This window comes from Gadus chalcogrammus, chromosome 3, assembly GCF_026213295.1.
Source record: "Gadus chalcogrammus isolate NIFS_2021 chromosome 3, NIFS_Gcha_1.0, whole genome shotgun sequence".
Taxonomy (NCBI): Eukaryota; Metazoa; Chordata; class Actinopteri; order Gadiformes; family Gadidae; genus Gadus; species Gadus chalcogrammus.
In genome coordinates this window covers 26,963,084-26,987,064 of record NC_079414.1, presented here as the reverse complement: position 1 = coordinate 26,987,064, position 23,981 = coordinate 26,963,084, and the positions used below count along the sequence as shown (strand labels likewise).

The window sequence follows — 23,981 nt, the reverse complement described above, 5'->3', positions numbered from 1 at the left end:
TGGCATTCCTGGGTAAAGAGGAAAGCAGGACAGGTCGCGACCTCTCCGATGGTGGCCACCATTATACTGGTCCCAGGCTGGCAGAGCTGGGGGGATGGGAAAGGCTCTCATTCGAATTCCATTCCCCAAGTTTACGTCTCCGTGTGCGCATGCGTGTGACACAGGGTCGCCGGGTTCCATGCCGGGTTCGAGAGCGCGTTGCCGTGAACTCTGCCCTGCTTCGCTTTGTGTTCTCTGAGGTCACAGGAAGGGGCGAATGGGAACCGACAGCGGTTCTAGTGAACTCCTGTGGGTTCAAGCGGTTCGCGGACAGGTTGATTTATCCACCCCCCCCTCAACAGCCTAACCCTAACCCGTCCTGTTTGACGTCTTCATCCTTGCATCTTCATCATGTTGCGCGGGTTTGGGATTGTATGCAGGTTCATGGGAGGAATTGGAGGATCCGTGATGTTGCTGTTGATATCTGACCGATTAATAAATGAACCGGATCAATGCTTTCGGCTTATTCGGTAGAACAATGTTGGGTAGGCCTATAGCATGAGGGGCACTACCGGCAGTTTTTGATATAATTGGATTTACCAATAGATTAGTGAATGTTAGTATTACATCTCATTAGGCAAATCATCTATTTTTCTTACTAAAATATATTCGAATGTTTAGATTATAGACGCTATTTTTCTTGTATTCTTTGTTTTTGCAGCTGGCAACGTGTCAGTCATGAACTGCCTTTGCGTCTGCTGCCATCTAGCGACCATTTTCGGGATTTACTTTCGCTACGACGACGCTCGCGATGGACGGAGCCAGTATTAAACGTGAAGATTTTTTTTCCATTTTTGATTAATTCTCAATTATACTTGAAGGGACTTTATTATGCATTAAAATAATCTCTTTAAAAACACATTAGGATACAATACAAAAGCAGATGCTTTAATAGTGGAAACTGAATGAATGAGTGACAAAACACATAAATATCACTGGCGTCAAAAACAGAAATGGATTTTAGTATCCAGCACAGGATATATATAGCTATATAGATACATAGCTATATCGATATGAATTTATAAATATCGATCTATAGATCTAGTTATACACATCAATATATATACACATCAATCTATTTAGCTAGATCTATAGCTAGATCTATAGGTCTAAATCTATATATATATATATATATATATATATATATATATATATATATATATATATATATATATATATATATATATATATATATATATATATATATATATATATATATATATAGCGGTATCTATAGATCTAGATCTAGCTGCATATCAAGATTCTTGTTGTATATAGCCTACCACGTTCCTTTTTGTTTGTTATGTGATGTGAGCCCTCAGATTCTTAAGGTACATTAACGCAGACCTCTCATTGGCTGATTGAGTCTTAAGGTACATTAACTCCTATCCATCATCGTCGACCACACCAGACCTCCGCTACAACGCAAGCTCATGGTGATCTGTATTCATCTGTCTGAAGTGCAAACTCTACTGATCTGGGGTCTGGCTTCCAAAGACCACAACATCAGTGAAAAAAAAGTGCGAAGCAGTGAGCCCAGCGCACCACACTGAAACCCCCCCTGCCTCAGCCCAAGTCAGACTCAAAAGAGGGCTTATACTAAGACTGGAACCAACGCTCCACCTCATGCATACCGGTTCAACTCCTCCTTCAACGTAGCATTTATCTGTCAAGTGTCTACAAGCAACGGACGCCATTCTGAACGACGACAGAGAACTTGAGTTTTAAAGTGTAGGCGAGATAATTACTTAATACTATCATAACCTACCATTATAAAGTTATAGTGCAAGGTAACCTTAGGGGATAAGACTGAACGCCAGTACTGAAGGTTAGTTTCAATTAAATTAACTAGACAAAGAATATACAATACATAACATGAACAGCATTAACAATACATTAATTCATATAAAAATCTAAGCGAGACATTGAGCCGCCAGACCACAGAACCACCGTCACATCGAACGCTCCTCTGAAGGCAGTGGTTAGGAGGAGGGTCGTCTGTTCTCAATGCAAAGAGAGAGACCAGCCATCCCCGAGAGAGACCAGCCAGCCCGAGAGAGAGAGACCAGCCAGCCCCAAGAGAGAGAGACCAGTCACCCCCCCAGAGAGACCAGTCAGCCCCCAGAGAGAGAGACCAGTCAGCCCCCCAGAGAGAGAGACCAGTCAGCCCCCAGAGAGAGAGACCAGTCAGCCCCCAGAGAGAGAGACCAGTCAGCCCCCAGAGAGAGACCAGTCAGCCCCCAGAGAGAGACCAGTCAGCCCCCAGAGAGACCAGTCAGCCCCCAGAGAGACCAGTCAACCCCCAGAGAGAGACCAGTCAGCCCCCAGAGAGAGAGACCAGTCAGCCCCCAGAGAGAGAGAACAGTCAGCCCCCAGAGAGAGAGACCAGTCAGCCCCCAGAGAGAGAGACCAGTCAGCCCCCAGAGAGAGAGACCAGTCAGCCCCCAGAGAGAGACACCAGTCAGCCCCCAGAGAGAGACACCAGTCAGCCCCCAAGAGAGAGACCAGTCAGCCCCCAAGAGAGAGACCAGTTAGCCCCCAGAGAGAGAGACCAGTCAGCCCCCAGAGAGAGACCAGTCAGCCTCCAGAGAGAGACCAGTTAGCCCTCAGAGAGAGAGACCAGTCAGCCCCCAGAGAGAGACCAGTCAGCCTCCAGAGAGAGACCAGTTAGCCCCCAGAGAGAGAGACCAGTCAGCCCCCGAAAGAGACCAGTCAGTCCAGAGAGAGACCAGTCAGTCCAGAGAGAGACCAGTCAGTCCAGAGAGAGACCAGTCAGTCCAGAGAGAGACCAGTCAGTCCAGAGAGAGACCAGTCAGCCCCCGAAAGAGACCAGTCAGCCCAGAGAGAGACCAGACATCTGTCGGCTGCGGCCCTCGGGAACAAGCCAACACGGCGGTAGAGCTTGTTCCCTCTGAACGTCCAGAGGGCTGAATAGAGTCGTCTCTGGGGGGGGGGGGGCGAGTTCCATCACAGCCCCCTAGAGGGTTCTGTTGGACTGTGACGCCCCAGCCTGGAGTCTCAGTCTCACTCTATTCATATGCACCCTCCGTCACAGGGTCTGGTCTCTCCAGTACGCCCAGAACCACCTCTACAACGCTCCATCGAGGTCAGATCCTGCTTCCTTCAGCGCAGCGCTGTAGACGTTAGGTCCGTCAGAATTTGACTGTCAAAGCGCCGTCGATACTCCTCCGATGCAAATGGCTTCAGTCGCTCTCCGCCTGCGTCTTGCCCTTCCGACGGTCCTGGGAGGACTTCAACAGGTGGGGTTCAACCAACAGCACGCCGTCCTCGGAGTGTCATGTGCGCCCCCGGCCAGGCGGGGGCGCTGTTCACTTGGGGTGAGCCTCGGCACTGGAGGAGCTGCACAGCGGGCGGCTGGGGGTCTTCCAGCGCTGCCTGAGCACAAAGTCGTAGTTGGCGGTGGTGCTCATGGCGTAGAAGACGTTGGCCTTCTCCGGGATGAGGAGCTCTGGGGAGGGGGAGAGGGGGGAATATTAGTCTCTAGGATCCAGACTGTGGACGTCAGAGCTGATGTCTTCACAACGGAGACAGCAGAGAGTAGGGCTGCAAGATATATCTTTTCGTATCAGAATCGCGCTAGGCGCATGTACGATATTCATACCGCTGGATGTGCGACATAAAATATATATATACATTTTATTATTTTCCTTTATAACAATTGACTCAGATTGAAGAGTTCTTGGATACAGTTTGTTGCTAGGGAGTGACTTTGGAGGCTCTGCATGCATAGCGAACCACCAATCACTGTACATGTTGGATCAGTTTATGATCAGACAACTAAAGCAGTCGAAGACAGCCTCTGCTAGTCGTCGAAAAAAACGTTTTCGTCATATCGTAATACTTAGACAAAATATCGCTATACGATTTTCTTCTAATATGGTGCAGCCCTTGCAGAGAGCTGCTGGATCCATCTGCCTCACAGCAGGCCTCAGGTGGCTAGTGAACCGGTCTCAGGCGGCTAGTGAACCGGTCTCAGGTGGCTAGTGAACCGGTCTCAGGTGGCTGGTGAACCGGTCTCAGGTGGCTAGTGAACCGGTCTCAGGCGGCTAGTGAACCGGCCTCAGGTGGCTAGTGAACCGGTCTCAGGCGGCTGGTGAACCGGTCTCAGGCGGCTAGTGAACCGGTCTCAGGCGGCTAGTGAACTCAGGTGGCTAGTGAACCGGTCTCAGGTGGCTGGTGAACCGGTCTCAGGTGGCTAGTGAACCGGTCTCAGGTGGCTAGTGAACCGGTCTCAGGTGGCTAGTGAACCGGTCTCAGGTGGCTAGTGAACCGGTCTCAGGTGGCTAGTGAACCGGTCTCAGGTGGCTAGTGAACCGGTCTCAGATGGTCGGTGAACCGGTCTCAGGCGGTCGGTGAACCGGTCTCAGGCGGTCGGTGAACCGGTCTCAGACGGTCGGTGAACCGGTCTCAGGCGGTCGGTGAACCGGTCTCAGGCGGTCGGTGAACCGGTCTCAGGCGGTCGGTGAACCGGTCTCAGGCGGTCGGTGAACCAGTCATCGTGGGGGTGTGGTCTCCCTACCTTTGTCGGGGGTCAGCAGCTGGGTGAGGCTGAAGTCCTGGCTGCTGTAGGTCTCCATGTTGTGTTTCTCCAGAGCCCGCTGGATCACGTGGGCCGTGTGGTCCTGGCTGGTCAGCTGAGGGGGGGACATGATGTTAACCTCACTGTCCTGATCGCTAGACTTCACGCTTTGGTTTTAGTCAATGACGAAGAAAGTATAGCGTAGCGTAGTGTAGCGTAGCGTAGCGTAGCGTAGCGTAGTGTAGCGTAGTGTAGCGTAGCAATCTACTGATGGATAAAAACAGACAGGCTAATAATGATGGTAAAACCAAACACAGCTCTTTTAGAGGAGAGTTTTTTGCTTCACCTCCGGCCAGATTCAGTAAGAGTGCCTTAAGTAAGAGAGTGAGAGAGTGAGTGGTGAAGAGTGAGACGAGGTTGGTATTTAATCTGATCGGCTTGAACATTTAAGGCGTCGCCCAAATGTATAGTGCGTATCAGACCCCCTATCTGCGGTGTGTGTGTGTAGTGTTTAGAGTGTGTATCAGACCCCCTATCTGCGGTGTGTGTGTAGTGTTTAGAGTCTGTATCAGAGCCCCTATCTGCAGTGTGTGTGTGTGTGTGTAGTGTAGAGTGTGTATCAGACCCCCTATCTACGGTGTGTTGGGGAAATAACGGCCGCCGTCGGTGCCGGGCTCACCAGGATGCTCTTGTAGATGTTCCCGTTGTTGCCGTCCTCCACGCTGACCCGGACGATGCAGGAGTCCGCCCCCTGCTGGTTATAGACGGGCCGGGGGGAGCGGGGGCCCGGGGCCTCGAGGCCCCCAGAGCTCAGGTCGGGGTGGGAGGAGCAGGAGGAGAGGGAGGAGCCCGGGGAGCTGGAGGAGGAGAAGAAGTCCTCGGCCACGTTGTGCAGCGAGCCGGACAGTGTCTGAGAGGAGAGGGGGGGGTTAGGGTTAGGGTTAGTTTGGGGGGGGCAGAGGAGGACGAGTCGTCAGGGTCTGAGGAGGAGGAGGGGTCGTCATGGAGACGCGTTCACGGCAACGGCAGGCAGGGCGGCGTCTCCATGGGTCACAGGATTTGAACACGCGAACCGCAAGCGCAAACCTTCGCGTGAAGAACGAGGTTCTCTCTGGCCGAGACGACCCCCGCTGTGACTGTGAGGTGAGAGAACCCAGCGACGGGGTGTCTGGGGGTTCATGTCAGCATCCGGAGACACACGACTCAGAGGACGGTGCTCAGGTCTCAACGCTCACAGGAATTCATGTCACAGCTTCAAGAGAATTTCACGCAGAGGTTGAATATTGGAACTAACCTAAACCCTAACACGCAATTGCGGTGAATGTGTGTCGATCGCGCGGGTAGTAGAAGAAGTAGGATCCGCGCCCCGTCATCCACGATGCTGAAGAGAGATTTGCATTCATTCTATCTGAATCTATTCAAGCATTTTCTTTACTTTGTCTTTAAATGTGCTTCAAAAACACCTTTGCTTTGGTGTGAGCGCACCATGGGGGGTAAATAAGTCATGATAATAACTTTTATAGGGCCTTTCACACCAGTCGTTACAAAATGCTCCAAAGGAATAATAGAGAGAGTAGAAGTAACAGCACAGTAGACAGATGGAGTTACGTTAACATTAAGGGGTTCAGCAGACACTTACATCCAAGGCAACGTACAATAACTGTTTATCAGAAGAAAGACAAACAACAATATATCGGTACAGTAAGGTTGTTCATAGAGCCCAGTGCCAAGCGCTAACCATCACTAGGTTAACCCATCATGAGGGCCGCAGACCTTGAGCTTGAGTCGGAGCACCGCTGGGGGGGGCGCGAGGGGGGGGCTGGAGGGGTCCTCCGTCTCAGAGCTGCTGGACCCCGACGACGACACGCTGATCTGGTCCGCCTGCGCCTTCCTGCCGGAGGAGGTCTCACCGGCCCCCCGCAGCCTGGAGAGGAGAGGAGAGGGTGAGGGGGGAGGGCGAGGGTGAGGAGAGGGAGAGGGGGTGAGGAGAGGGTGAGGGTGAGGAGAGGGTGAGGAGAGGGTGAGTGGGGAGGGTGAGGAGAGGGAGAGGAGAGGGAGAGGGTGAGGAGAGGGTGAGGGGGTGAGGAGAGGGTGAGGAGAGGGAGAGGAGAGGGAGAGGGTGAGTGGGGAGGGCGAGGGTGAGGAGAGGGTGAGGGGGTGAGGAGAGGGTGAGGGGGTGAGGAGAGGGTGAGGGGGTGAGGAGAGGGTGAGGGGGTGAGAGGGTGAGGAGAGGGTGAGGAGAGGGTGAGGGGGTGAGGGGAGGGTGAGGAGAGGGAGAGGGGGTGAGGAGAGGGTGAGGGGGTGAGGAGAGGGTGAGGAGAGGGTGAGGGGGTGAGGGTGAGGAGAGGGTGAGAGGGTGAGGAGAGGGTGAGGAGGTGAGAGGGTAGGGTGAGGGTGAGGAGAGGGTGAGGAGAGGGTGAGGGGGTGAGAGGGTGAGGGGGTGAGAGGGTATGGTGAGGGTGAGGAGAGGGTGAGTGGGTGAGGGGGCAGGGTGAGGGTGAGGAGAGGGTGAGGAGAGGGTGAGTGGTAGGGTGGTGAGAGGGTGAGGGTGGTGAGAGGGGGGGGGGATTGAATGATAATACAACATTATCATTCAGTGGTTTCCTATGACCCCCAGTACGGTCTAACGTCTGTGACTCCTTGAACTATGAGGAGGAGGAGGAGGAGGAGGAGGAGGAGGAGGAGGAGGAGGAGGAGGAGGAGGAGGAGGAGGAGGAGGAGGAGGAGGAGGAGGAGGAGGAGGAGGAGGAGGAGGAGGAGGAGGAGGCTTCATCTGGGACTCACGAGGTGAACTTCTTGTTGAGCAGGCGGTGGCTCCAGGAGCTGGGCGAGGAGGGGCAGGGGTCCACGGGGGGCTCCAGCGACCGGGACAGGTCGTAGCTGCAGGCGGGGGTCACATGGTACAAGGTTAGGTCACATGGTACAAGGTAAGGTCACATGGCACAAGGTTAGGTCACATGGCACAAGGTTAGGTCACATGGCACAAGGTTAGGTCACATGGCACAAGGTTAGGTCACATGGCACAAGGTTAGGTCACATGGCACAAGGTTAGGTCACATGGCACAAGGTTAGGTCACATGGTACAGGGTTAGGTCACGTGGTAGAAATGGTAAATGTATTTAAATGACTGTATTTATAAGCTTCTTTAACCAGTGGCCAATCAAAGCGCTGTACAATATTCCCTAACATTCACTCATTTACACATGACGGCGTTGTCAGCAGCGGTCAGGGTGAGGCGTCTCGCTCAGGGACACCTCGACACTCAGCTAGGAGGAGCCGGGGATAGAACCAGCAACCTTCCGGTTACCAGTCAACCCGCTCCGCCTCCTGAGCCACGTGCCGCCCCACAGGGTTAGACCACAGCTGTCCACACGTCGTCATGGAGACACGGAGATGAGCAGGTCGACGTGGGGGACTCACCTCTCCTGGTCGGTGAGCAGCGCGTGTTCCTGTAGCCAGGCGTCGATCGGGGCGTGGACTGGGAAGCTGTAGTGGGAGCAGGACGCCTGCAGCTGGTGGATCTGGGAGATGATGTCAAACTCCTGGAACAGAGAAAGGTCATGAATGCAACCAAACGTATACAGGAGGGGGGATGGTTGGTGTTGATGATGGCTCCTGTTCTACATCAGGTTCATTATAATAACGGGCGTTAATAACTGATGACACCACTGGGTGGCGCTACTCACCCGTCTGCGCTTCTCAAAGTTGATGAGGTCGTCCTTTGGGAAACAAGAGGAACAACAAGGTATGGAAGTTTGTATCGAACCGTAAAACACTACTTTAAAGTTAAGAGATTATTATAGGTAAAAAAAAAAGGTACAATATGAACAGAAACAGAAAGACGGAGAGAGAAAGAGACTGAGCAAATAAGAGAAAGAGACAGAGAAAGAGACTGAGACAGAGTTCAAGTACATTTGTCAGAACACACACGTTGCAATGTTGATGCTAAACAGAGCGCAGGGTGTGTGCTGACTGACCTGCACGTTGTCGGTCAGCGCTGTGTCCAACATGGTGAGGACCGTCAGGAAGGTACCCAGGTAGGGGACACTGCCCTGAGACACACACAAACACACACTTTATTTAAAACCTATGCTGTGCTTGACCTCTCTCTCTCTCTCTCTCTCTCTCTCTTGACCTCTCTCACACTCTCTCTCTCTCATGCTTTTTGGTCGAGTTTTCTCTTTCCGACTCATTTTCCATAGAAGATGTTGATGTTGGGGATTTTACAAAACAAAGTCATGTGATGGTAGCGTTCTAAAATAGGCACATTCAAGCAGACGATCGATGGGCGTGTTGGGATCTAAAAGCACGAGGGACTGGCCCACTGCCTGGTTCCCTTAGTGAGTGAGACAGGCTGACTCAGCTGGGGGGGAACTGGACGTCAGCTCTGAGCTGGAGCGAAGAGGCAAATGGAAACGACATTCTGGGTGAGTTTCCTCGAAAATGGGGAAGTGCGCCGTCCTGCTGATAGCGACAGAAACTCAAGGTGGAAGTTGAACCTACCGTTTGTTTGGATGAAGTTTGGCCGAGTTTGGCGGACTTGGGCAGCGTGCTGGCGTGGTCCTCGTCGTGATGTCCTTCCTTCAAAACACACAAATACAAACGCTGTTACCATTCATAGCAAGCTGACCCAGGTAGTAACTGTTCTAGAACCATGCCACTAGAACCATGGCCGCCTCTGTTAGCTTCCACCAAATTCTACACACTCAACCTTTAACTTCTGATTCCTACCTGGGGTCCAATAACAACTCAACACCTGGTGCACTAATCTCAAGCCTTCCTATGATTGGTTGTTTAAACAACACACTCTTACGTTACATGCCTTCTTCCAAGGATTAATGATTCATCCCTTAATGTTTTCGCTGTTGCCACACGCCAATCGAGTCATTGAAAGCCGTTCATGCAGGACTAATGAACACAAACGGATCTAGCATTACATCTCTGTAACAAAGGCACCAGGGACATGTTCTGCCCCAGGTATTTTTCCTTCTGTTGAGTACATACGTGCTCCTCTAATGTACACAGACAGGCAGCTGTGGGCAAAGCAAACCCCAACGCATCCAGAGAGGATGTTCTGTGGAGCAGAACGGACCACCGGCTCTGGACCATGTCCACGCCGATGCCCCAAGATGATACATCAATACATACAATAGATCGCAATAATTATAGGTTTATGAACGCAGTTGACCACTATGGATCACGTTTAGTATCCATGGTGACAAAGATGCCCCAGTGAGATTGTTTAGACTGATTCATTCGGAGGCTAAAAGCCCGGAAAATCAACCTTGGTGCAGTCAGTTATCGTCCCCTTTCACAGAGCGGACATTGCAACGCGTGTTTGCAGATACACGGGTTCACTTCAACCATGTGTGATTATTTTATTGACGTGGGAAAGGAACCCAATGAACAATAGCGTTCAATGTGAAGTAACCTTTACCTGTGAGTTATGACCTAATTTTACATTCACATTTTGTATAAATAACTAGATTGAATTCACATTCATTCATTCATTCATTTCATCCTGCAACCACCTCATGTTTACACTCTGGACCTTCTGAATCTGAAGCTGATCTGAAGCTGGTGTCTGGAGGGTTTACCCGGCTGTGGTCGGTGTCTTACCTCGGTGAGGATCTCTCGTCCCGTCACCATGCAGTTGTCGTCAGGGAAGGTCGTGCACAGGAGCTCGAAGCTCGCCATGCTCTCCCTGAAAGCAGAATGGGATTCGGTTCATTGTTGTTTTTTTAACACCAAATCAACCAAGACAGTATTATCGTTACAGAATTCAGTGATCTATAAAATCAATAATAAATTATACATTATTAAATAACTATAAATAAACTTTGATTTGATTTAGAGCACCTATCGTGCAAAATTGCAAAACTAGGTGCTTAATACAATGAAAAACCAAAACAATAAGGAATGCTTTAAGGTTTCTTTTAAAGTTGTTCACAGATGATGTGATAAGAAATGAAGTCGGAAAAGAGGGTGTGGGGGTGTGTGTGTGTGTGTGTGTGTGTGTGTGTGTGTGTGTGTGTGTGTGTGTGTGTGTGTGTGTGTGTGTGTGTGTGTGTGTGTGTGTGTGTGTGTGTGTGTGTGTGTGTGTGTGTGTGTGTGTGTGTGTGTGTGTGTGTGTGTGTGTGTGTGTGTGTGTGTGTCTGACCTGCTGACGGCCCCCCAGGTCTTCTTCAGCCGGTAGACGGCGTTGGACTGCAGCGCCGAGAGGATCGCCCTCAGGGACGAGAAGTTCCTCAGCTGACGGCACTCCTGGAGAGAGACAACAGGTCAGAGGTCAGGACCCACAGGGGGCGAGAGGTCAGAGGTCACGACCCCCCCCAAACCGCTAGAGGTCAGAACCCAGAGGTCACGACCCCCACGGCTAGAGGTCAGGATGGAGTCTCAGAGATGCATCAGCAGCAATAGTTTAAAAGTTTTTGACACACACACACACACACACACACACACACACACACACACACACACACACACACACACACACACACACACACACACACACACTCTCCTTGAGAGTGCAGGCGGGGGGAGGAGGAGGTATGGAGATGCGCTCCCACCATCCCCTCCGTCAGCCGGTGGGAAGCCAACGACATTTACATGTTTGCAAATCGGTGCCTGATTTAGTCTCCCAACTGTCAGGCATTTGTGGGTTTAAAGCGACCACTAAAAATACAACTAAAAATACAACTTCACCTAGACTCTGCAGAGCCCCCCCCCCCCCCCACACACTTATGCCGCTTTTCCACCGCACATGTAGCTCGACTCGACACGACACAACTCGACACGACACGACTCGGTAGCAGCGCGGGTGCTTTTCCACCGCAAATAGTACCTCCGGGACGTGGGCGGGGTCGGCTGCGCGAAAGGGCCGTGACGTATTTTTGTACGCGACGCAAACAACACCTACGTAACCCACACATGGACAGAACCCACATAACAACAATGGAGAACATCGATGCGATGGTATTCGTGTTCGTATTATTAGCTGGCATGTTGAAGAAGTGGAATATGTTGGCTGCGGCGCTGCTATGGCTGTTACCAGCATGGTTGCCATGTCGCTCTCGTGACTTCGTCACACTCTCTGGCCAATCAGTGGCCGGCCGTCTGCCGACGTCACCTTTTAGTATCGGCTCAGCCGCTTGGAACCTAGAGCGAGGCGGTACTAGAAAAAGCAGCCACTTGAGGTACTAGATCGCGGTGGAAACGCAAAAAATGCGAGCTGAGTCGAGTCGAGTCGAGTCGTGTCGAGCTGGTACCATGCAGTGGAAAAGCGGCATTATTGTATGTTATACGTCCTGGCACTTATGTACGCACTTATTGTCTGTTGCATCTTTGCATTTGAAAAAATACTACTTAGCATCATGTAGCATCTTATCCTAGCTATCTCTTTTTTTATTCGAGGAATGGTTGAAACATGACACTGACCTGTGCGATGGCGATCCAGCGCTCGATGACCAGCGCCCGGGCGCCCACGCTGCTGTGGGAGAGACGGGGGGAGCCGGGGGAGGAGGGGGGAGGGACGGGGGAGGAGGGGGGAGGGACGGGGGAGGAGGACGAGGGCGCGGGGGAGGCGGGGCCGGCGGCGCCGTGCGGGCAGAGCAGCGAGGTGATGACCCGGTTGGTGACGGCGTTGAACTGGGCGATGGTGGCGCGCACGCTGGGCGCCAGGCCGCGGTTCTCCTTCTTGTCCCGCTGCGACCAGACGCAGCCCAGGCAGTGGAACGGCACGACGCGGACGAAGAGCGCCTGGACGGGAGGAGGAGGACGGCGCAGGGTTAGGGTGAGGGGAGGAGACACAGAGAGAAACCCCAACGCTCAGCCCCACCCTTTACATTCAGACGAAGCCTTTATCCAGAGCGACTTACAATAAGTACATTCGTCAGAAGAAAGAGAAACAATAATATATCTCTGTGGGTAGAGTAAGGATTATCATAGAACCGAGTGCCAAGCACTAACCATCACTAGGTTAACCCATTCCCCGTATACAACAGAGACAGCTAGGATAAGATGCTACACAACGCAAGGTGCTATTTTTAAGTGCCAGGACGTACAACGTACAATAAGTGCGTAGAGGGGTGTGAACACAACAAGTGAGCCTTGATTCTTATTCAGTAGCTGATGAGTGACACCTACAGCGTCCAATCGGGTGAGCTGCTCCGCCACTTCCTTCTGGGAAAACTCCATGAAGCCGAGCCCCTCTTCCAGGTGGGCGGGTCTGTCCGGGCCCCCCCCAGGGCCCCCCCCAGGGCCGTGGGCCTCCGGTTTCTCCGCCTCCTTGTCTGCGTCTGAGACGGCAGGTTGAACGAGGTGAGCGGAGACAAAAGAAACGTCACAAAAAGGAGAAGAGGCGAATAATCCTCTAATACCTCCTGGCAGGCAGCGGTGACTCAGTGAGGCCGTGTTTACCAGAATGGTTACCGCCACATTACTAAGATTCATGATTCAATTACCAAGAGTCTTAGTAATTTCCCTTTCGAATGACGCCTTCCTCATACCTCTACGTGTTGTGCGTGTTTCCTTCGTGTTTTCTGTCTAGATATGCGTAGTGTTTGTTGTTCATGCTGCTGCCGGCCTCAGGCCTCGTCTCTCTCGGTTCAATGAAGGTTTAACACAAGAAGGGCGCCATTGTGGCTCAGGAGGTGGAGCGGGTCGGCTGGTAACCTGAAGGTTGACGGTCCGATCCCCGGCTCCTCCTAGCTGAGTGTGGAGGTGTCCCTGAGCGAGACGCCTCACCCCGACTGCTCCTGACCAGCTGGCTGTCGCCCTGCGTGGTCGACTCCGCCGTCAGTGTGTGAATGTGTGTATGAACGGTTGAATGTGAGGCAGTATTGTAAAGCGCGTTGAGCGGCCACCGGTTAGAAAAGCGCTGAATAAATGCAGTTCCGTTTAGGAACCAGACACAGCTCAGCACAGCCCCGGTCGAGCAGTCAGGGTGAGGCGGTCAGGGACACCTCGACACTCGGCTTAGGTGGAGCCGGGGATCGAACCGGCGACCTTCCGTTCTCTCACTCACTCTGCTCCTGGAAGCGCCGCAGCAGCGACTCGGTGGACTGCGCCAGGCGCCGGAAGCGGAGGCGGTGCCTCAGCTGGATGCTGAGCTGCCGCAGGGCCGGGTGCAGGGGGGGCTCGCACAGGTCCTCCCGGAACTCGTCCAGCCAGAGACGGACCACCGGGCCCAGCGTGCTGCGGAGCAACGGGGGACTCGGTTACAAACACAGGGGGCTACCGTACAGGGTTTACCACGGACAAACACAGGGGCTACCGTACAGGGTTTACCACGGACAAACACAGGGGCTACCGTACAGGGTTTACCAGAGACAAACACAGGGGCTACCTACCGTACAGGGTTTACCACAGACAAACACAGGGGCTACCGTACAGGGTTTACCACGGACACACACAGGGGCTACCGTACAGGGGCTACCACGGACAAACACAGGGGCTACCTACCGTACAGGGTTTACCAAGGACAAACACAGGGGCTACCGTACAGGGTTTACCAGAGACAAACACAGGGGCTACCATACAGGGACTACCACGGACAAACACAGGGGCTACCGTACAGGGTTTACTACGGACAAACACAGGGGCTACCGTACAGGGTTTACTACGGACAAACACAGGGGCTACCGTACAGGGACTACCACAGACAAACACAGGGGCTACCATGGACAAATAGGGTCTACCACAGACCAACGCAGGGGGTACCGTACAGGGTTTACCACAGATAAACACAGGGGCTACTGCCGAGAGAAAAAGCTTTGGAGGCTGGAGGATACTTTGACCATTAAAAGTTAAGGAAGCGTAAGGGAATAATTTGTCCTAATTCTAACTAAATTGCTTCAATCTCTTGTATACGTCTGGCACATCCTATAGCAGACAGTCAGTCAGTGATGGAGGAACTACAGCATATAGAACCGTTAACCGCGTCTAGAACTCACCTCCTGGGGCTGGTGTCGCCCTCGGGGTAGGCTCTGGAGTCATCCCTGGGGAGGGCAGCAAACAAACAAATATCAACACCCTAGAATATGATCCGAGGAACACAAACATAGCAGCAGGCCTGATGGCCTCGCAGTGAAGGACAGCGTCCTGTGAGAGGAGAGACCCAGCCTCAAGGCCCCCCCCTGCCTCAGAGTCGCACCCTGCAGAAGTGTCCTTCAGCTGGGGAGGAGAGCTCGGTCAAGGACTAGGGCTGTACCCGCGTGCGCACACACGCACGCACGCACGCACCCACACGCACGCACGCACACGCACGCACACGCACGCACGCGTAAATTAGATCATTGCAATCTGCAAATTGTATGACTGAATTATTTGGTTTTGATAACTTGGAAAGTAAACAATGACTAGAGTTCTGATGAAAACAAATGTTCATTGAACCAAGTGCCCACAGCAATAACAATCGCTAGGTTAACCCATTCCCTATATTCAACAAAAGATAGCTAGGGTAAGATGCTACACAATGCTAAGTACGTTATTAAATGCAAGGACGTACAACATACACGTTATGTTATGTAATATTTTTCTGTATCTTGTGTTTCCTGCAGCAGAGTGCATCCTGTGAGCAAGGACGAAGGAAGTCTGCTCCACTGTCCATCAGAGCAGGAAGAGAAGCCATCTCCCGCAGCCCAGATATGAGGGCGTGTGTTTGACAACATGTTGGAGCGGACAACCGTTTGTCTCATAATGTATCGCGTTGGTACGACGCCTTGGAGAACACAAACAGGACAGAAAAGGTCAAACTACAGACCACTTTGGGGTGGCACGTGGATCAGGAGGTAGAGCGGGTTGGCTGATAATCGGAAGGTTGCTAGTTCAATCCCTGGAGTGTCGAGGTGTGCCTGAGCGAGACGCCTCACCCTGACTGCTCCTGACGAGCTGGCTGTCGCCCTGCGTGGCTGACTCCAACGTCGGTGTGTGAATGTGTGCAGGAAAGGGTGAATGTAAATGCAGTCCATTTACCATTTAACTTGTATTGGTTAAGCCATAATAAGGATTAAGTAGGTACGGTAGCATGGGTTAAGTTAAAGCAACAAAGCATCCTTTCATTTATGTTAAGATTTCAAGTGCCCATTTAAGAAATGCATGCAAGCAATCTTTAATCTAGACTACCACTTCAAAGTGACATTCCAGAGGTCAACGGTTTAAGATAAGCACGAATCATAAGATAAGCACAAAGCATCTCACTCAAACCTGGAGCCGATTAGATAAGAATAGCGTACTGAATTTCGGATGCGGGCTTAACGAAGTCGATTCTTCACACATTGCATTTCACAAACATTTCAAAGCTCTTGTGAGACAAAACTGACGTTGCAGGCAATGCTGGCTTATTAAATCAGGCAAAAGGAAATAAGTATGTGTGCGTGGGTGCTCGTGCGTGCGTATGTGTATGTGTACATATATACACACACACACACACACACACAAAACAAATAACACAATTGTCAACAGTAGGCCTGCACGATAAGTCGATAATCAGAGGGTTATGAGGGTTAGGGGGGGGTCCTCACCTCTTGAAGAGCAGCTCTATGAGGGTTAGGGGGGGGGGTCCTCACCTCTTGAAGAGCAGCTCTATGAGGGTCTTGGGGGGGGGTCCTCACCTCTTGAAGAGCAGCTCTATGAGGGTTAGGGTCTGGGGGGGGGGGGGGGGGGGTCCTCACCTCTTGAAGAGCAGCTCTATGAGGGTTAGGGTCTGGGGGGGGGGGGGGGTCCTCACCTCTTGAAGAGCAGCTCTATGAGGGTTAGGGTCTGGGGGGGGGGGGGTCCTCACCTCTTGAAGAGCAGCTCTATGAGGGTTAGGGGGGGGGGGGGGTCCTCACCTCTTGAAGAGCAGCTCTATGAGGCCGCTGGCCGAGGTGAAGGCCCGGTACGTGGCCAGGAACACGCGGGGGAAGTCGGCCTCGCGGTGCTCCGGGTCCAGCAGGTGGTCCACCAGCCGCTCCAGGGACGCCGCCTTCAGCCGCCGCACCTTCACCGTGTGGTACTGGATGAACCCCGACCCGGGGGGGGTCGCGGGGGTCCCGGGGGGGGTCCCGGGGGTCTGGGGGCCCTCCGGGGGGTCCGGCTCCACCGGCTCCCGTCGCAGAGTGACGCCGAACACCGCCCCGTCCTCCACCTCCTCTCCCCACTCCTGCACCGGGTCCTGGGGGGGGGGGGGGGGGGGTCAGAACCAGGGTGAGACAGATCAGGAGTGAGACGCCCAGATGTGATTTCCCAGGGAGGGGGTCACCTCTACATGCTCTGACCCTCCCCTGTAGGGGGTCACCTCTACATGCTCTGACCCTGGAGGGGGTCCCCTCTACCTGCTCTGACCCTGGAGGGGGTCCCCTCTACCTGCTCTGACCCTCCCCTGTAGGGGGTCCCCTCTACCTGCTCTGACCCTCCCCTGTAGGGGGTCCCCTCTACCTGCTCTGACCCTCCCCTGGCGTTGTGCTTCTATTGAGGGGAGACATCAGCAAACAGTTGCATGAAGAGTATTCACACCCTTTTAATGTTCATGTTCACACTGCCAAATAGAACGCACACATTATCTATGTTCATTTTATTTCTCAGCTGAAAAAATATCTTAAGAGCATCCACTTGAAAGAGTTTGAGAAGCACCGCACTACTGAGACAACGTGACATATCCCTGCGATAGTGACGACAGAGCGCGTGACATATGGGGTGAGAATATATCGTCCAGTTATCGTGTTATATTGTAGGCCTACAGTAAATATTTTGGTGCAATTCTGCATCTCAGCATGAACCTCGTTTCAGGAGGGAGTTGGCTTAGCACTAAATGACAATACTTCAGACGAAGGGACGTCTTCTCAAGGAGAGACGGTTGAAGTTCAGACTTGTGCGTCAAGGGAGTTTTTAGATCCAACCTGAGGCATGTCATCGCGATGTAGGGAGACGAGACGAGATAATGATTAACCTGCATGATGACAGGTTGTGCAGCCGTCATTTAAAGCGTGTTGTGATGAGTGTGTTGGTACCGAGTGTGTTGAGGATGAGTGATGTGTGTTGTGATGAGTGTGTTGGTGATGAGTCAGACCATTATACAAAACACAGCAGGATCGCATTAAGCAGCCGGTAAACAAGTTTGCATAGTTTGTACACGAAAAACAAATCAGTTTGATTTACAAACTAAACGTGACCACAACATGAACGATCCCAAAAGGAACGAGTGTTAATGGCTTATCATCATAAGTATCATAAACATTATCATTAACGATTAGGCGCCAAGCAAAGACTCGCAGTTTACCTCCATGATCAAACTTTTCAAAGCGCGTTTCCAATAGTTCTTAAGATCAGTTGTTGACAATTATTGTCTTCATTTCTTCAAAAAGATAATATATTATTCACAAACAAATATTAATTCGACCATTTCCTGTTAATAACAAACAAACTCACCATTGACAAGTGCCATTTCCCCATGGCTGAGCGCGGAGAGGCGCACGGATCCTTCTACAAGATCAGGAAGACGCGTCTCCATGAAAACAGACCGGCTCGGACCTCAGAATAATCCATTTAAGAAACAAGGTGCTCGTTCACCAGGTGGACTATAGGTAGACCAGAGAGGGTCTAGAGAGGCTCCAGGTGGACTAGAAAGGCTCCAGGTGGACTACAAGTGGACTAGGGGAGTTCAGGTCCTGAGCGCCGTTCCTCTCGCGTGACTTCATCCATTTTCATTAAAACAAACTCACATACACACATAAACAGCGAGGCTGACAAATTCCTGACCGGTTGCCGGCCAGACATAAGGAAACTGACCGACAGAATGACAAGTTTGGATCGCGGTCGAGGAAAAGAAAATCCCCGATTGATGCTTGGGGTTCTGAAGCGGACGAATCACGCCCCTAGTGGGCGGTGCTTCAAACTTCAGCTCTCACGTCCCTCCGCTGCAGGGTGAGAGAGGCCAGTGATCTGGACGTCCCAGGCGAACCGCCGGGGTGGAATAATGACGTGTATTTATTGACTCACTTCAAGAATCAAGTGCCGCAGTAAGAAAGATCCCATGGTTGGCCTTCTACCAATCAGGACAAGCCGATTAGTAAATCCTGGCTCCGTGCATGTAACACATGCTCTGCGCAGGCTGTGATTCACATGGAGGACCTGACTCCTCCAGACTGAGATTACTCTGCAGGTCACCCATGAGGGTGTGGGAAAAAAGTAAATACCGGAAAACAGGTTGGATGGCTTCCTCATGCATCCCTTCAGCGTGCACAATGCGAGGCAGCATCAATAGTAACATTAGTACTTTGATTGTTTGCATCTTATCCTGTGTTTTCCACTGCTGCTGTGCTGTTGCAACAAATTAATAAAGGATTTATAAAGTTGTTATCTATCTATCTTATCTATCTATGTATCAATACATCAGGCCTACTAGATGCTACCATTTGGTTCGAAAAAAAACAAAAAACATTTTGTTCGTCTGGTCCCAACATCTGGCCAGCACCCCATCATCGGTTTGAAATGTTTTGTCTGTCTGTCTTTCTGTCAATGATGGCACGCATTGCACTCCTGATCATCCCTGAAGGAGGGATCCCCCACTCTGAAGGAGGGATCCCCCCACTCTGAAGGAGGGACCCCCCACTCTGAAGGAGGGGTCCCCCACTCTGAAGGAGGGACCCCCCCTCTGAAGGAGGGATCCCCCCACTCTGAAGGAGGGACCCCCCCACTCTGAAGGAGGGATCCCCCACTCTGAAGGAGGGACCCCCCCACTCTGAAGGAGGGATCCCCCACTCTGAAGGAGGGATCCCCCCACTCTGAAGGAGGGATCCCCCACTCTGAAGGAGGGATCCCCCACTCTGAAGGAGGGACCCCCCACTCTGAAGGAGGGACCCCCCACTCTGAAGGAGGGACCCCCCACTCTGAAGGAGGGATCCTCCACTCTGAAGGAGGGATCCCCCACTCTGCCTTCCTTCTCTAGATTCCTTCCTTGCTAATTAAGGGAGTTCTCTCTTGCCCACTGGGGGGCTAGGGTAAGGGGGGGGGGGGGCATAAACATCCAGACCGTGAAGCACTTTGAGACAGTACCTGGGATTAAGGGCTATACTAATACAATTGACCTGAACATCCAACCCCGTGTGTTAAAGCTTTGATTCGCTGATGCTCGGAACAGGCCTGGTGCTTTCTAATCTGGGCCACTGCTTGTAATTAGGCAGAGATTCTTTGCAAAGAGAAAATGAGACACTTGTCTGTCTGCTAATGAGAGGTCCTGGGTAACAAGTCTCATCCCTGTGACAGTATCTCCATGGAAACTAAGCGATAATGACAGCCAGGCGATCGGCCTTCATTAAACTGATTACACACATGGCTGGGTGCTGATGCGGGGGATTACCGTGGAAACTATTGGCGAGCGATCACCAAACTTCCCACATTTTCCTCCCCGAGTTTTAAACTAAGCTTCATTTGGATCAAAGCAGCCTGTTTGTTATTGCCCAAAGGCTCTATTTAAAAAGTATAATCAGTGGAATAAAAGCATCTAACTTCTGATAAAAGTTACAGAATTCAACATCATACATATATTTAGATTGTGAAAATAGCTATATTAGTTAAAAAGTATAATCAAAATATCTACAAATAAATAAATCATTATCAGACAGAATTTGAATATAATGGGTCAGTGAGAATAACTGGTAGAGTCACTGTCAGTTCATGTTTCTGTAACTAGCTTCCGCAAAAGACTCAAGACTCACTTGTTCAGACTCTCCCCCCCCCCCCTGCACTTATTGTATGTTGTACGTCCTGGCAATTAAAAATACTACATAGCATTGTGTAGCATCTTATCCTAGCTATCTCTGTTGTATAGAGGGAATGGGTTAACCTAGTGATTATTCATTCTTGGCACTTGTTTTTAAGAACATCCTTTACTGTACCGACAGCGATATATTGTTGTTTCTCTTCCGACAAATGCACTTATTGTAAGTCCCTTTGGATAAAAGTGTCTGCTAAAAACCTCCAAATAAATGTAAATGTCTTTCACCTCAACTTAACCAGGTAAGTCAAGACTATTAAACTGTTATTTACGACGGCAGGAGGCCGACGGGAGGAGAAAGCATGCCAGTGGAGTCTGATGACGATCACCACCCTATCATCATGACGGTTAGCTTTACGGTGAGATGAGGGGGTTTATGACGCTGTTGACCGAGCGGTGAATGATTCACCAGGTCATCCAGGTATGACTTCCCCAAAGCGTGATACTCCCCTGTTCAAAGACAATATACTGGGGTGGGATGTGCCTGCCACTCCACAAATCATATCAAATCCAAAAAGTATGACGATATGATCCGAGTGATATCAGGTGACCCGGTGACTCGTGGCCCGTTTATGACAGGCGGTGACGTCAACACAAGGACATCCTTCAAAAGAACGATACCACAAACCCACCCTCAGGCCTGCCACCCAGGTGACACCCCGAAGCCCTTCCTCTTGGTCCAGCAGAGGTTAAAGGTGAAATATTACATCACCAGGTGTTTATTTATCATTATTAACCTTTGTTTACCCAGGCAAGCAAATTAAGAACAAAATTCTTATTTTCAAGTGCAGCCTGAAAAGATCTACAGGAGTGAGTGTGATTAGCCGTTGAATCTGCCCCTTCTGACATCACAAGTGGGCGCGTCCAACTAGATGTGTGCTCCAACTAGATCTAGGTGGACACGCCCACTTGTGATGTCAGAAGAGGGCGATTTTCAAAACGGCTTGTAACGGCTGATCCCACTCCCACCTGGTGGTATAACAGGTCACCTTTAAGCTCCTCTGGATCCAATCTGGAGGAGCAGTGGCTCACGTTCAAAAGGTGGATCCAACATGGAGGCGCGGCTCAGAGCTCCTCTGGATCCAAAATGGAGGAGCATGTTCAATATAGAGGAGCATGAGGAGCAGTGGACTCACTGTGGCTCCAACATGGAGGAGCATGAGGAGCAGTGAACTCACTGTGGCTCCAACATGGAGGAGCAGTGGACTCACTGTGGCTCCAACATGGAGGAGCATGAGGAGCAGTGGACTCACTGTGGCTCCAACATGGAGGAGCAGTGGACTCACTGTGGCTCCAACATGGAGGAGCATGAGGAGCAGTGGACTCACTGTGGCTCCAACATGGAGGAGCATGAGGAGCAGTGGACTCACTGTGGCTCCAACATGGAGGAGCATGAGGAGCAGTGGACTCACTGTGGCTCCAACATGGTGGAGCATGAGGAGCAGTGGCTCATGGTGGATCCAACATGGAGGAGCAGTGGACTCACGGTGGCTCCAACATGGCGGAGCATGAGAAGCGGTTCAGGACCCACCTGTGCGTGTGCGTCGCAGTCGAGGCTCTGGAAGCTCTTCAGCCAGACGCCGGGCTGGGGGTCCAGACGGGCGTCCCCCTGCTGGGCCGCGGTCAGGCAGAGCAGCCGGCGCACCCGCGCCCTCAGCCCCCAGGGGCCCCGACGGCCCTCGGGGTCGCAGAGGGCCTGGTAGGGCCGCATGTCCCCCACCGGGGGTCCAGGGGCCGGTCGGAGGGGGCTAAACCGTCTCCATGGTCACCGCTCCAGTCTGGCAGAGGAAGAGGAGGGTGAAGATGATGAGCAATGCCGTTCAAATTATTCATAAATGTTTTAATTATTAATTGTTTACGTTTAAACTTTGCTGTAAATTCAAGTTAAAAGTATTAATAACTTCATAAAACTACTCATAATTTAACTGCCATTAAATTAATGGTTTTAACTTTTAATTTACAACTAAATTGAACTTAATTCAATGAAAGGCGAACATGATATTGCGACTTGTGACTTGATTTGCCAGGCAGAGACAAACAGCGTCCTGTTTCTCTAGTCTAGAGGTTTCTGGTAAATGACCTAATTTGGACGTGAACTAGATTCTGCGTGAAGGGGCTGGTTGTGTTTTCCAGTTAGCACGCACCACCCCACAATGCAGCAGCTGTTATCCACATGGTGACAAACATTTCTACAATGTTAAGTCTGCGTTCAGTATCACCATCATTGGGACTAGGGTTCGACAGCGTCAGTCAGTGGAAGAAATGCAACACAACCGGTTATTTCAGAAGAGGAAATCCTTTTCTTTAACTTGCTACTCAAGCAAAACACACAGTGGACTGTATTGTATAATATATTGTATAAAAGGTCCTAATGTAACCACAAAAATCATGAGGTATTTTTCACAGGCCCACTACTGATAATAAAGCAGTCTTCAACCAATTAGTATTTTCCAAACTTCAATTAAGCCTCCCTATAACCTAGCTGACACCATAAGAGCAGATATTACTCTGATAACAATAATTTAAACTAAAGCAAACAAAAACACAATATCATTCAGTTAGGCCTGGCTATATTTCACCTTATTTCTTTGGTTGCACCTTGTAAGTCCTGTTGAACGCCATTAAGCGACAGACCAGTTTCTCAAGGGGATAGTCCTGACAGTCGGACCGGCGGCCAGACACTGACACGTCTCCCGCTGAGCAGCCCTATTGTTTTGTGTGGTGGATGGGGATTCGTGCGTTTGTGTTGGAATGTCCTCCTCCCATTTCGGCTCTCTGCCCCATTTGATTATCATTATGTCAGGTCGCATCATTACACTTCAGTGCTCTCTTTATCTCAATAAACCAACAGGACATTTGTTTTCTTTCTCTACCGGGACTTCAAAGTATAAACAGGATTCCTGAGTAATCTTCCGCCGTCAATGGCCTTGTTTGTTTCTTCGTGGTGTTTGATATTTGTACATAATAATCAGAGTTGGGCTTGATGATGACTTCAGTAAATGGGAGATGTGTTGGTTTGATGCGGACAGCTCGTACCTTCACTGCGATGAGAATTGTCCTTTTCTGGGTACAATCAAGCTGCCGTCTCTAAATTAATCTTTAATGTTTTACTTTACATTCTGGCGCCGAGGCAGAGAACATTATAATAAGGATAAACTATGACGATAAATCCAGTCTGGTTTACTGGGACAGAGCGAGAGATTCAAACTGCGTACAGGTGCACGTAGTGACTCTGATTGGTCAATCACTCAACGTGACGTAGGTACCGGACAATTAAATACACACCCAATCTAAAGCCTCGACTAAAAACATCAATTTATTTTTACTTTATTTACATTGAAAATAATACTCCAACTCAATTCAAAACGTTTCATATCAATTTATCGTTTTTTCTTTTTTCTTTTGTTTCTCAAAATACTGAAGTAAAGTTGGTGATCAGAAAAATCTTACCGGTTCGTCATCAGGTGAAACGTTACCCCGGACGACACCACTTAATTGTGTTATTGCTGTTTGGATGTTGTGTCAGACATTACTGACGTCAGTAAAAAAACACAGTCTATTATGCCTTCCTACACAATAGGCCTTCTGACGCGTGATAGCAGGTCTGAGGCCTGCTACCTTTCAGCTCCTGTCTGTTAATAAAAACAC

At 50.8% G+C, this 23,981-nt stretch overlaps 1 protein-coding gene across 5 annotated transcripts; it reads right to left on the bottom strand.

The window, feature by feature from the left end:
- Positions 1-2,427: 2,427 nt before the first annotated feature.
- rgl3a (ral guanine nucleotide dissociation stimulator-like 3a) lies at positions 2,428-23,558 on the bottom strand. Of its 5 annotated transcripts, XM_056587061.1 has the most exons (19): positions 23,370-23,558; positions 22,913-23,039; positions 21,865-22,111; positions 16,411-16,733; positions 14,533-14,577; positions 13,605-13,774; positions 12,725-12,876; positions 12,017-12,337; positions 10,740-10,843; positions 10,199-10,283; positions 9,083-9,160; positions 8,557-8,631; positions 8,266-8,298; positions 8,000-8,121; positions 7,364-7,459; positions 6,353-6,503; positions 5,259-5,489; positions 4,580-4,694; positions 2,428-3,508 (listed from the first exon to the last, which is right to left on the bottom strand). In XM_056587061.1, exons 3-19 carry the CDS (start codon positions 22,042-22,044, stop codon positions 3,369-3,371), a joined length of 2,421 nt encoding a protein of 806 aa, XP_056443036.1. In that variant the 5' UTR covers positions 22,045-22,111; positions 22,913-23,039; positions 23,370-23,558; the 3' UTR covers positions 2,428-3,368. The 5 variants fall into 5 exon arrangements, with proteins under 5 accessions (XP_056443036.1, XP_056443035.1, XP_056443037.1 ...); XM_056587060.1 differs by having other exon boundaries at positions 22,913-23,558; XM_056587062.1 differs by having other exon boundaries at positions 22,932-23,558.
- Positions 23,559-23,981: the final 423 nt, after the last annotated feature.